Source organism: Pagrus major, chromosome 16, assembly GCF_040436345.1.
Source record: "Pagrus major chromosome 16, Pma_NU_1.0".
Classification (NCBI taxonomy): domain Eukaryota; kingdom Metazoa; phylum Chordata; class Actinopteri; order Spariformes; family Sparidae; genus Pagrus; species Pagrus major.
Genome location: NC_133230.1, coordinates 2,619,818 through 2,634,167, shown reverse-complemented (window position 1 = coordinate 2,634,167; position 14,350 = coordinate 2,619,818). Strand labels below are relative to the sequence as shown.

Genomic DNA, 14,350 nt, shown 5'->3' with positions numbered 1-14,350 from the left:
TAGAATCTAAACCAAACATAAGCGCTCTGTACGTTATCACTAAATATGGAGATCTGTTACATCCAAAAAGTAGTGAGTCTTTTTCTTGATAGTTATTCTACTCAGGAGGGTTGACAGGACAGATGATCAGAGGGGCAGAGTTTTTGCCACCCTGATTAGAGGAGGGGCAGAAGAATGGGAGGAGTTTCTCAGTGAAGCAGCAGCCAGTGAAGATGTAGATAAGATCTGCAGCATCCACATCAAAAAACAAGACCAGACCCTCCTCGTAATCCACAAACACCCCCACCTTCTTTGGCTTTGACTTCAGAGAGAGACGTACTGGAGAAGCGCAGTACTCATCTTCTTTCATTAAACCAACAGTCCACAAACCATTCCTAGGATCAATAAGGATTGACTGCTTCCTATTGATTGACTGTTTGGCAACTCCTAAAATCCACTGAGTCTTCCCTTTAACCTGAACCTCGAAGTAAAATCTTCCTGTAGAAATGACCTGCTTCCCTACGAGGCACAGACTAGCAGAAAATCTCTCTGGGTTGTCTGGGAGCTTCTTCTGTGCATCAACATGATGTACTTGTTTCCCATCTTCAGACAGAATGAGTGTTGGATATGCTGTATCAGGATCAAGAGTCACATCCACTGCAAACTGCTGGGCAGTTTTGAGCTCAGTCTCTGGTAGCAGTTTCTTCAATTTAATTATAAGCGGCTCCACCAACGGAGCAAGAGCTGCCCCCAGGTTCCCCTCATATGATGGACAACGGACTCTGACCTCTGTCCAGTCCTTGGTGGGTGGAGCAGCATTCAGGGATGGGAAGTTTTGGAGGAGGTGGAGGTGGTCTTCAGAGAGTGAGAGCTGCTCCAGCTCAGCACTTTTCTTCTTCAGCTCAGAGAGTTCTTGTTCCAGCTCTCTGATGAAGCCTTTGGCTTGTTTCTCTATCAGTGTGTGCTTTGCTTCAATCATCTCAGTGACTTCAGCCTGCGTTTTCTCAATAATGTCTTTCAGCCGAGTCAAGACCCGAACACCATCTGCAATCTGTCTGTCTGCATTTCCCCTGCTGATCTTGACAGACTGTTTGATCTCTTTAATCTTCAGTTGTCTCTGCTGGATCATCTGCTGAAGTTCAGCCTCCGTCTTCCCCAGCTCTGCCTTTCTTCCTTCATCATATTCTTCTTTCAGAGGAACAACTTCATGTGATCTGTGGTCTGAAATAGTGCAGAGCATGCAGACACATGTCTGGTCATCTCTGCAGAACAGCTCCAGCAGTTTATCGTGCTTCGTACACATCCTGCCCTCCAGGTTCTCCACAGGGTTGATCAGCTGATGTCTTTTCAGGCCTGACACTGTCAGATGAGGCTGTAGGTGAGTCTCACAGTAGGAGACCAGACACACCAGGCAGGACTTCAGGGCCTTCAGTTTGGTTCCAGCGCAGATGTCACAGGGAACTTCTCCTGGTTTGGCAGCTTGTTGCTCTGAGCTGCTGCCGGCTCTCTGTTGAGCTGACTGTTTAAAGTGAGAAACCATCTCAGAGATGAAAGTATTGACCTGAAGCTCAGGTCTTATGACGAAAAGCTTTTTACAGTTGGGACACTCACTAGGGGCATTAATATCCCAGTGTTTAGAGATGCAGTTTTTGCAGAAGTTGTGTCCACATGGTATGCTGACAGGATCGGTGAACACATCCTGACAGATGGAGCACAGAAACTGATCCTCAGAGAGCAGACTGCTGGCAGCTGACATATTCACTGAAAACAGAAGTGAAAGTGTGTTTTTTTATTATTAGTATAAGATTGTGATTACCAGAATGTTAGGAGACACTTTTGTATCATATAGCTACATTTTACATGAATGAAAGTTTTATTGGACAAGTTTGTTTCATTAAATGACAAAAGAAGAACACATTGACTAAAGACAGCTCATGTAATGTTACTGTGAGGCTGGCAGCTGACATTTTCACTGAAGACAAAAGTGAAAGTGTGAAGAAGCAGAATGACAGAATATTTTCTATTAAACATCAACAAATCATTACCAGAATGTGAGGAGACAGTTTTGTATTGTATGTTAGTGAAAGTTTCATTTGACAAGTTACTTAAATGTAAAAAAAACAAGACGTGCCCTGATTAAAAAACAGATGTGTGTGTGCGTGTTCATGCTGGTATTATAAACACATCAGATATAATCTGCTGTACTCACCAGTGTTTGCAGAGACTGTTATAAGAGATGAGATGAAGAAAGATGAGATGAACTGAGTTTGAGTCTCGATGTCCAGAGAGTAACAACCAGATGTGTCTCAACTGCAACACTCTTCTTACTGAATGATTTCCCAATCCCAGTTGAGGAGTCTGACGTTGAAGCTCACCTGATTTTCCACTTTTGCTCCACCTCTTGTTTCAGCTCTTGATTCTGATAGGCTGCAGGGTGTTAATTAAATCATGATATGCAGACACCTCTGGAATTATTCAAGTGGCCGAGTCTGATTTTCTCTCGTCTCTCAATGTGCTGTACTCACCAGGGTTTGACAGAGATTGTTGTATAGTTGAAAAACGACCGGATGAACTAAATTTATGTCTCACTTATGTGTCTGAACTGCAGCTGTCTCTTATTCTGACAAACTTTCAGTTTCATTTATCTGTCTTGTTTCTGTTGCTTGTGGCTGTTCCGCCTCTCAAGACATGTTTAACAGGGAGAAAAGTACAGGTAGTAAATCAGTAACCCTGTAGTTGCTGGATACTTTTTAATGTCCTCTTTGTTTTTAAAATGCGAGTCTATAGCAGGAAAGAGAAAAGACAAGAAAGTCTTATTTTCTTGTTTGTATTTTTTGGTAAATATATCTTTCCCACAGCAGACTATTATGTGGATGGTTGATTGATTATACTTGTTTTGGGTTTTTTTGTAAATATGGACCATGAAAGCACCATGAATGCTGAAATGGTAAAAGTGTCAAGGTTGGTTTGTTTTTCAAGGAACAGTTCACCTAAAACTGAGCATTCAGTCATCATCTCCTCCCTCCATGCTGATGGAAAGTCAGGTGAAGTTTTTGTAGTCCACAAAACATTTCTAGAGCTTGACAGTAAAACAACGTTCTCCTAAACAACTGAAGTAGCTGGAGACTTGTTTAAAACGTTAAATCCAAATCTCCACAACCCACAGATCACATCAGGTTCACAGTTATGATAGTTTTACACTCGTATGGAGAAAGATTTTAACTTTAAGACATTATCACAATGATGTGAGCCATAATAATCTCACTGTGCACTGACCTCTGGGGCCTGAGAGCTGTTAGAAGAGGTCTGAAGCAGGTTTAACTGAGATAGGGTGACCTCTAGTGGACGATGTCTACAGGACACAGCCCTTATTTTAATGTTATCCACTTTGCTCTGCAACATGACTGCATTTATTTTCTTTAAATAAGTGTCAACATGTATTCACATTGTAATAATCACTGTAAGTTGTGATTTAGCACAACAGAACAGCAGCACTGTTAATTATTGTTGTAAATAAACTTACAAGTTGATCATAGAGCTGAACAGTAAATTAGTTGTCAAGTATTACAAGAATAGTTTGTGTAAAATCAATTCATCACACATTAGCAATCAAATTGTGTTACAGGAAACCAATTTAGTATATTTTTAACAATAATTTTCATTAACACAGTGCTGCTTTATTTGAAAACAATATTTTGAATTGTAACAATGATGAAAATTCATTGTTAATCAATGTTGTGTATTGTCTAATGTTCTGATAAAGTTAGCCTTCTGCCTGTGATGTATTTACAAAATGTTCTGCAGAGTGAAATATGGCTTTGGAGTCACATTTAAGCCTGACAGACACCAGTGGATGAAGAGAAAAACACAGAACAAGATGTATTAACTCACATTATCATGGAGGTGAGGCTTTTCCTTCAAACCCTCTTTCACTGCCTTCTATGCTGTTGTTTTATGACAGTGTTTGTGGTTAATCTATCTATTTTTATTCATTATTATTCAATCATATCACTGTTTGTTGCCCCTTATTGTGTTGTGTAGATGTTGTATCTTTGTTGGATTTAAAGAAAACACTAGATATACTCTTACAACATCTGTTAATTTTAGTATAAAAACAATATCAATGATAGTTTTCCTCATTAATTTGAACAACAATCCCACTTTTTCCACTCTTAAACATGTTCTACCGTACAAACATATTAGTGATAAGAAAACCAGTATATAACAGATATCAAGAGGCAAAGCATGCGTGTATTCACCACATATGTTGTGACAGATTTTCATGGTTGTTGTTCTGTTGTTCTGTCTACTGCAAGTCATTTTACAAACTCTCTAAAATATTCAAATGAGAAGTTAGAGATCAGAACTGAAACATAAATGTCACCTGCAAAAGAAAATGTCCTCATCTCACACTCTATAAATGTCAAAACGTAAAACAATGTTATTTTACAACTGATGGTAGAACAGAGGAAGGCAAAAAAAAGTTGCCTGTTGTTTTATATCATTTTACATGATTGTCATAAAATCATAAAAAAGACGTCAACTTACATAAAAATATACAAAACAACTTAAGGTAAGGCCTGTGACTATTGGACGGCTATTTTGATATTTACAAACAGTTTAACACTTAATTAAACTAAATTATACAAGATCAATTACATGATTGTGTTACAGTAGTTAGTTGCAGTGTGGAGTTGGATAAAATAAAGATGCAAAAATCCACATTCAATAGAATCTGAACCAAACATAAGCGCTCTGTACATTATCACTAAATATGGAGAGTTTATCGTGCTTCGTACACATCCTGCCCTCCAAGTTCTCCACAGGGTTGATCAGCTGATGTCTTTTCAGGCCTGACACTGTCAGATGAGGCTGAAGGTGAGTCTCACAGTAGGAGACCAGACACACCAGGCAGGACTTCAGGGCCTTCAGTTTGGTCCCAGTGCAGATGTCACAGAGAACTTCTCCTGGTTTGGCAGCTTGTTGCTCTGAGCTGCTGCTGGCTCTCTGTCGAGCTGACTGTTTATAGTGAGAAACCATCTCAGAGATGGAAGTATTGACCTGCAGCTCAGGTCCTCTTTTGAAACGTTTTTTACAGTTGGGACACTCACAATAGTCTTTCCTATCCCAGTGTTTAGAGATGCAGTTTTTGCAGAAGTTGTGTCCACATGGTGTGCTGACAGGATCGGTGAACACATCCAGACAGATGGAGCACAGAAACTGATCCTCAGAGAGCAGACTGCTGGCAGCTGACATATTCACTGGAAACAAAAGTGAAAGTGTGAAGAAGCAGAACTGTGACGACAGAATCTTTCATTACTTGTACTGAAAATGACTAAGTATGATTACAAGAATGTTTGAAGACAAATTTGTATCATGTAGCTGCAGCTTCAATTGACAAGTTTACGTTTTCTAAATGACAAAAGAGGAGCATCCTGTCTGAGAACAGCCAGCTCAAGCATGTGTTACTGTAATGCTGGTTGTTTCAACAAGATCAGTGGCGGTCCTATTATTCTGATTCTGATTGTTATTAATAAATAAATATGAGTATGAAAACTGCCCAAACCAAAATGAGACATTAGTTATGTATACATTCATATTAGATTCATCTAATAGTGCACAACTAATGCAATCAGTAGGCTAAAGTCAATCACATCACAAATTGCTTATTATTGTCATAATAATGTTGTGAATATTAGATTTTATGTCCTTTTTTTCATGTCGCCCCTCCCATATATCCCCACCACTGAACAAGATAGATAGATATATATGTATATGTACTACAAGATATATATGTGTGTGTGTGTGTGTGTGTGTGTGTGTGTGTGTGTGTGTGTGTGTGTGTACTCACCAGGGTCTGACAGACTGTATCTGCTGTATCGATGAAAACAGAGCAGATGAACTGAATGTATGTCTCACTGTTTAGATGTGTCTGGACTGCAGCTCTCTCTCTTACTCTGACAAACTTTCAGTTGCTCTTCCTCTCGGCTGTTGCTCCTCTGATCTGTTTACAGTGTTTGTCTCTATATGTAGCTTGTTCTCAGACCCCTGTAGCGACTCTTCTTCAAAAAAGTGACTAGCGCCAAATCTAGCGACTTTTTCTGGTGTTACTGGAGACTTTTGGAGACTCTGACGTGAAAGCACGTATCGTTCTTACTCTGCTCAACATGCCGTGTAGTGATGTGTCGTTCACGAACGAGCCGATTTTTTTGTAGCGAACGAGAAGAGCCGACTCCCATCGGGGAGAGTCGAGTCTTCAGCCGCTCCTGCTCAGCTCTGCTGAGAATCCATGCAGGCAGGGGCAGGACTTTATTCTCACAGGACAGATTAGTGTCATACCGTTATGTGAAAGAAGGAAGGGGGGCAGACGCTCCAAAGACAGTGAGTGCAGTGGTACAGGCCAGGTCCACACAGAGCGACAGAGACGGGGAGTGCATGAAATGAAAATATCCTTCAGAGCAGGTTCAACAACAAACCTGCACTAAAGACTTTTATCTAAAGTGTCATAATGTTAAGACTTTGGCCCTTATTTATTTGATTTGGTTGCTGTGGTTCTGTGTTCAGTTGTTCATTTAAAGGTTTGATTGAAATGTTAAACAACAGTAACTAAAATAAAAAATAAGGCTTTTATGAAAACACTGAATGAAAAATTGCTTACCAACACAAAAAACACTCATAATTGCTAAATTAGGCTAAAATAGAAGGCTGAGTGATACTAAATGAAGAGCCATTAGAGAGCCGAGTCCAAAGAGCCGAATCTTTGAAAAGAGCCAGACCTCCCATTATTGCTGCCGTGGGTCTCTCCCCCGTCCCGAATCACTCACAGGCAGCCCACAACCTTACAGTCCCTCCCAGCTGCAGTCAGAGCGGGAGAAGTTCACCCCTCCGCATCCGGATGCAAAGGTCAAATTCTCTTCGTCTAAAAAAAAATAAAAAATCACTGCATTAAAGTTTGTGTATAGTTCTCAACATATTAAGGGTGGGTTTTTTTTACAATAGGGACTTTCCTTACAGTGGAACAGGGAGCAAAGTACAAGTAGTTACACACTGTAGATGCTGGATACTTTTTAAAGTCCTCTTTGTTTTAAAATGAGAGTCTATAGCAGGAAAGAGAGAATAGAAGAAAGGCAGTCTCTGACATCCAAGAACAAACTGTACTTTTTGTACCCAGTAAGCCCCGACAGTGATGTGACAGTGTTTTCTAGCATGAACAACATTTAGCTTTCCATCATGAGACTGTTCCCCCTCATACCAAATCCTTAAAGGATGATCACTTCTGACTGAATGTACGTGCAGTAATTCTCTTTTACTAATTAAAGCTGCATTTCTAACATACTGCAGGATCTTCAGCCAACCACAGGCACTGGCTGGTGTTTTCTACCTGTTTTTTCCACGTGCTTGTGGACTTCAGATGATAGTTTAAGCAGCTTTATGCATCTCGCTAAACAACAATCATGTAAATGAAAAAGTAAATCAAAAGTTGTACGAGTAAAACTATTTTCTCTGCTGGAGTGTTGATGATGAGTTGAGGAGCAGAGCAGAAAACATTTTCATTAACCTGTTAACTTAATTTCCTCCTCGCTGTATCTGAGTGGCCCCGGGGTCCAATCAGACCCCACTTAAGAGCCACAAATGATCCAACACACACACACACACACACACACACACACACACACACACACACACACAGGCCAGCTCTTACCATGCAAATGACACGAACCACCACACACACGCACACTATCTCACTCACTTACTCACTCGCTCGCTCTCAGCTGGTCAGCTCTTAATGAGCATCGCTGAGTGAAAATCTCACACACACACACACACACACGTTCAAAGCAGCAACTTGTTAAGATATAAATTATTCACACACATGCGCACGCACACACACACACTACCTGCAAATGATCATACAGAGCCACATTAATAATGCATGAGTAGGAAAACGCTCTCTCCCAGTAGAGAAAGGGTTATTAGTGTTTTTAATTAATTGGTCTTCCTGCAGCCTGAGGAGGTGCTTCTGATATATATACACTGAGCCGAGGAGGAGGAGGAGGAGGAGGAGGAGGAGGCGGCTGCGAAGGTCAGGTAGGGAGAGAACAAAAGAGGTAAAGTTGGAGGAGAAAGTGAAAGTGAGGAGGGACAATAGAAACAAGAAAGAAAGAAAGAAAGACAATAAGAAAGAAAGAAAGAAAGAAAGAAAGAAAGAAAGAAAGAAAGAAAGAAAGAAAGAAAGGCTGTCACCCATTCATGTGAAAAACTGGATTCATTCATTAGAAAGTGAGCGTGAGGCAAAGAAAGAGAAGAAGACACCTCAACTTACTGGAGTTTGTTGACAGAAGGTGCAGTGATGTCTTTCCATCACTGGATGGAGCTGAATGACCACTGTCGTGTCTTCAGCTGTGTCCCTGCTCCTCTTTGTGAAGAACAGCACAGCTCATATGACCGAGCCTGTATGAATAATGAATGAGATACCACCTTTGCTGACATCATGCAGTGTAATATGTCAGCGTATGTGCTGTTTGTAGCTCCGCTTTGATGAGCGTTGGTAAGGTTTTGATCGGGGATGTTAGTTCTGGTAGCTTTACTATAAACAATCTCCAGCTCCTTCAGTTGTGACCACGCAGCTCCAGAAATGTTTTAAAGTCTACGAAACCTCACCTGACTTGCCATCGACATGTGGCTGAGGAGTTTTCTATCAATATATGCTTCATATATGTTTGATCAATAAATAATACACATGTGGACGCACACCGTTTTTATTTGGATAAAACATTTACCATTTGCTCCCTTAGTGTTAAATAGGTTGTAACAGGGCTTGACGATATGGACAAAATCACATATGTTGTATGGATGCCTTTAAAACACTTATGTCATCACAATAAAACATTATCCAAAATCTAAGATGATATAATCAATATATTGCCCAACCGCACTAAATAGACTCATGAATAAATGAAAAATAAATGAGTCTCTGTGACCTTATAGTCCAATAATAACTAACTACCTTGTATGATATTGTTTTCATGTTATTTACTCTTCCTTCCTCTGAAGTCTGAAAACATAATGTACCCTCTGTGAAGTGAGCTCGCTCATTATGAGACCACTGTGCCATCATTAAAAAAGTTTTAAACATAAATACTGTGATATAACAGTTACGGTGCCTGCCGGATTTCACGTTACCATAGCAACGAAACATTAATATCTGGAAACGGCCGAAAAATCTAATTACGAGTCGACATTATCATTAAATAATATCAGCGTGATGACTCTCGGCCCGTCGGAGGGCACTCAGTCAGAAACCCCGCGGCTTCATAATGATGGAATAAGTGACTCTTTGCTCCATTGTTGTTGTCTCAAAGAGGACAGATTGATTCTCTGATTCATTCTCTGGGACACAAAACCCCTTAATGTAGCCTTTCACACCTCCTCCTCCTCCACCACCTCCTCCGCTTCCTCCTCCTCCTCCTCCTCCTCCTCCTCCTCTCCATCTTCAACATAACACCCCGCTCTCATGTTCCAGGTTAACTCAATTACAGAGCAATCCTCTCCTCCCTGGCTCCTCACATGTGAGCAGCCGAGGCCATTTCTCTAATCACTGTCATTATAACAACAACTAGAAAAAAAAACAGCCAGAGGAAGTCCAGCCTGCAACCTGTAGTGTTTTTCAGTCATATCAATCACATGATCTGGGTTTCGTGTCAGAAGCAGGAGGGGATGATTGAGGGATGACGGCCGGTTGAGACGGCTGCCGAGCCAGAGACCACAGTTCAATAAGGAAGTTTGTTGTAAGCGTGAATCCACCAGAGATTTTTCAGATGCCGGCACAATTTTAATCACTGTTTATGTTGACAGAGCGAGGTATTTAAAGCCACAACAGAGTATTTTGCCACGTGTTTATATGTCTGAACAGATTCTTTTGTCAACATCACATCCATTCAAGAGCAGTCACCAAACTAGTCGAGATCAAAACGAAGGCCGAGTTTGAAGATGGACGCGATCCAAGCAAGGGAGCTGGAAATAAGGAGGTAGGAAGTAGGAAAGGAGCCGTTCGCCCTCACTTTTCAGCCCTGACCCACATTCGTTTTAAGTTGCAGATCTCTGTAACCCAGTTCCAATCACTCTGTCCTCTCTAGCATAGCTTTTAATATGACTGACTGTCAGATTTAGTCTGCACAAAAAAGCGACTTTCAACATAAAGCGTGCACAGAAAAGTCAGAGGTGAATTGTTTCACATTTTCTGACCTTGTGAAAAGTAAAGTGACTTTGATAAACCAGCTCGTGTCTCCATCACACCCCTGTGAAGAATTGTGAAGTTCTGGTCATGAGACACAGAGAGCGAGAGAACGGCGCCTGAACCCCATTAATCGTCTCCCGCGGTGTCGATTTCTCTCGGTTTGTGTCGGCAGGAGCAGCAGAGTGGAAAGAGAGGACGCGGTGAGGAAGTGTTCGAGTCCAAGTCCTGACAGGACGAGGGAGAGTGTTACAGTGACCAGCGCCAACACGGGAACACAGACGGACTCCCTGTGTCAGCTGGAGTTTATAAAAATAGCCTGTAATGTAAAGACAATGTCAGAGTTCATGATTCATTGTCTCCATATCACAGGAAAGTGTGACATAAAACATAATCATATACGTGTAGCGTGTCGCTCTTGGTGACAAACCCACAGAGTAATATCACCGTCGCTGCACCTCCACTGCTCCGTGTCGTGATTTAACATCTCTCGGCTCATACGGTCGGTTAAGATGGACTTTTTTTGGTTCCCCGCTCTCATCATCGTTGTTTCCAACCATATCAGGCAGCTGTTCTCAGTGATAAATGTCTGATGAACCTATCGATCAGCACCAAAAGGTAGACAGACACAGTGATCAACTAGCTGGTGAACAAAATAGTCTCTCTCCTCGAGGTAGCTCTTAAAAAAAGGTTGGTGAAATCAAATTGGATTTATAAAAAAGACCAACTTGAGTTCCTGGCTGGTGAGTTCTCAGTCTATTAGCAGAGGCTGATTATCAGATGATCGATTCGTGCATTAAAACTCCCCGTGAGTCAGACAGAGAGTAAACAGGCTGGAAGCATTTTTTAAAAAGTCTGTTTTTCTGTACGGTTTACGAGCTCGTTTACAGCCTGTAGCTGTGAATGATTTCTGTGAGGTTGCTGCTCGTTAGACTCATTAATACACAAACACCTACATCTGGGATGAGCCCGGTGCAGCCAAAGTCGTGTGCTGTTGACCACTGAGCAGATGCACAGCAGCAGTGGGGGGTTAAGCACCTTGCTCAAGGGCACCTTGATGGTAGGTAATTAATTTTTGGGGGGTAAAAAACTTCAGTGTCCCAGTGTGGACTGCTGAACTCAGTCTGCGTTTCCAGACAAAAAGCAGACAGTCAAGTCTACTTTTAAGGAGCCTGCATCACAGTTCTGCTCAGGGGGATTTCCTGTTCCTCAAACCTGCATTTGTTTGGAAAAAGCTGCTGTTAGTTTCAGGCTACAAAAACAAACTTGAACGACCTCGGAGCCGCTCCGCACCTCCTTTAAGCCTTCACAAAAGGGTGTCGTCACACCCTGACTGGCTACGAGGGCAACGTCCCAAGCTGCCTTCACTCATTAATTAGGAGCCAGTCTCCTCACACCTGCACACAGGTGATCTGAATCCACAGCAGTCAATCCAGAGGGAGTTGGAAAGTTCAGCTTAAATAAAAAAAGATGGCAGGTACCACACGATGAGACTGCTACAAACAAACTGTGTTAGAAAAAGAACCAAAGAAACATTTTTGTTCTCCTTTATAAAAAGTTTTAGGGGTAACGATGCTTTAATGGTGAAACAGAAGTCCTAATTAATCCTGCTTTGGTGCCAGACTGTGGTGACAGCTGCACGAAGAAACACACCAAAACACAACATATCTACATCGTACGACTTCTGAACACAATTCACAAAGTAGGTTAATGACCCACACGGGGCCGGTCCGACCAAATATCGCCGATGTGACTGCAACAACACTGCGAACAGGAGCCTTTCCTGAACAACGTGTTGATAAATAAATCAGTCATTAACCTGCTCTCTGGAGGCATTTCTTCATCAGGAGTGTTTCTCCATGCATCTCCCATTGACTTTAAGGATGGTATTCATAAAGGATCGTGCACACACAGATATTCAGGTGCACTGACTGCTGGTTAATAATGTATGATGGATTCAGGATTGATCCAGAGAGCGTAGGAGGGAGGAAAAACAAAAGGCTTATACTGGTCTGTGTGTTTGTGCCCCAGCACCTCCTCCTGTTCAATCAATAAAAACAATAAATGTTAAACATGTAAATGGTCTTATAGTGCAGGTGCACCTCTCCGGGGGGTCCCTGCCCTCCTCCTCACCCCCTGAACACACACTCCCACGCGCCTTGCCTTCTGGGTCACCGCTACAAGGCGGGTCACCACAAATTGATTTGCTCCATATCGCTGCCACATTAATCACCCATTCATCACCTCACAGGGCTGAAGGCTGACGTCTGGCGAAAATCAATTCATCAGAAGAAAAAAAATGACCATTCGCTCCGACACACACACACACACACATACACACACACACGCACGCACTTCTTAGTTTGCAGTTGTTGTCTGGCTGCATGTGAGGCCGTTATTAAAGCAATTGTTGGGCTATAAGCTCGCTTACACATCAACCATCGGGCTGTCAGAGACGATCACGAGCGGCAGCGGTGGATGAAGGCTGGCGTGGTTGTGTGGCTGGAAGGCGGATGGTGTTTTGACAGATGAAGCCAGTGCTGAAGTCCTGAAAGTGACAGCTTTCATCTAAACACTGAGCACAATGGCGGTGCTCTGCCAGGCAGTTTTACGACGTGATTAAATGACGAAAACGTGAATGATTTCTGTTTTACAGTTTAATACTTTCCCATCACGGCCCGTTAGCTCACACTCTGTAGAGCTTTGTTACAGCTGTTAATGTAATGGAGTCATATGAAGGTAATTAACTGTGAAGGTAATGCCAATTGACATCTAATACTGTCTTAATCAAATTAATGTAATAAATCCCCCCATGGTATACCGAGGCGAAGGGTTTCAAATCCCTGTTGTTGAGCTGCTATCTGTAGAAAGATGCAGAAGACACAGTGTGTTTTATATTAATTAAATCAATCAGAGGTCAACGGGTTAAAGATTTAAAGCTTTAGCTTTAATTAGTCTATTTACATACTATTTGTAAGTATGGAGATAAAGTAGTCTCGTATTCAATTTGTGTGTGATTTACGTAACAAATACCAACAACTTTGACCACAGGAAACAGTTCTAGAGATGCAAACATTACAACCATACGTGCCGACCTCGAGACCGGCTACAGATTCTGGATTAGAGCCAGATCCTCCGAGCTCGGCGCCATTTACAGACGGGAGGAGAGCTCAGAGACGTTATCTTCGCTCCTGTTTATCAACCTGACTGCAGCAGTGATGTATACACCATTAAACAACCACCATCAGGCACGGATGTTCACAGACGAGTCTTGTTCAACGACTTCCTTGTCCCAGAAAGAAGCCACGGCAACCTAATGAAAGCAGCATTAGCTTGAGGAACCTCGTGGATTTTTCTTGTCTACATTGTTGGAAACATTCAGGATAACGTAAGTACAAAAACTCAAAAAACATAAAACAAAGGTCTAGTTGTTTTTATCTTTAAGTGGTATGAACACCACAGAAGAAGAACATCCATCAAGCCCATTTTGTCAAAACAATGAAAGTGCAAGTGGACGCTAACGAAATCGGGACTTTTCACTGCCAATAAAAGTTAATTTCCTAAGATGTGAGTTGGTCCTCTGTCTTTGTGTATTGCAGTCCGACAGTAGAGTACATCAATAGCACACTAAGTGCTCTAAATATGCAAAGTACTTTGTTTCTGATTAAACTAAAATATAGTCTGGAATTTGGATGTACAGTGCTCGTCCAATAAATAAGGTCACCGGTTGGCTTTTAACTTTGTGGGCAAACCCAAACAATTCACACACAAAAATTCCTAAAAGTTCATCTGCATAATTAAACCAAAAAAAAAGTTACAAAGCAGACAGAGACCTAAAAAAAACCACACACACATTCCCACAGACATGTAGCCATTACCCCATCAGCTGTCTGCTCAGATTTGGGACAAACAATGAAGTTCTTAGCGAGGCCGTGTGTTTTTCGTCCCCGAGCTGATTAAATTAGCGAGGCGGAGGGGTGAGGACGGTGGCTGCCAGCATGGGGGAGGCCAAACAGGGCCGACACAAAAGAATTCCTGGTGCCATTCCACTGATGCCGATGTGGTCATTCCAACAAACCGGAGCGGCGAATGGAGGCATCTGGGCTCTGGGAGGAGACAAAAGGGCAGACTGCCGGG

General features: G+C 42.0%; 1 protein-coding gene across 1 annotated transcript; it reads right to left on the bottom strand.

Moving 5' to 3' along the window:
* Positions 1-97: 97 nt before the first annotated feature.
* Positions 98-6,008, bottom strand: LOC141010207 (E3 ubiquitin-protein ligase TRIM21-like). Its single transcript, XM_073483081.1, has 3 exons — positions 5,831-6,008; positions 1,021-1,740; positions 98-930 (listed from the first exon to the last, which is right to left on the bottom strand). The coding sequence occupies exons 2-3, from the start codon at positions 1,733-1,735 to the stop codon at positions 98-100; spliced, it is 1,548 nt and encodes a 515-aa protein (XP_073339182.1). The 5' UTR covers positions 1,736-1,740; positions 5,831-6,008.
* Positions 6,009-14,350: the final 8,342 nt, after the last annotated feature.

Bases quoted from the DNA above. Each gene is read 5' to 3' on its own strand.
- LOC141010207 (XM_073483081.1), bottom strand. From the start codon at position 1,735: ATGTCAGCTGCCAGCAGTCTGCTCTCTGAGGATCAGTTTCTGTGCTCC. The intron at 931-1,020 runs GTGTTCGGGTCT...ACACACTGATAG, and splicing joins AGACAGACAGATTGCAGATG to AGAAACAAGCCAAAGGCTTC.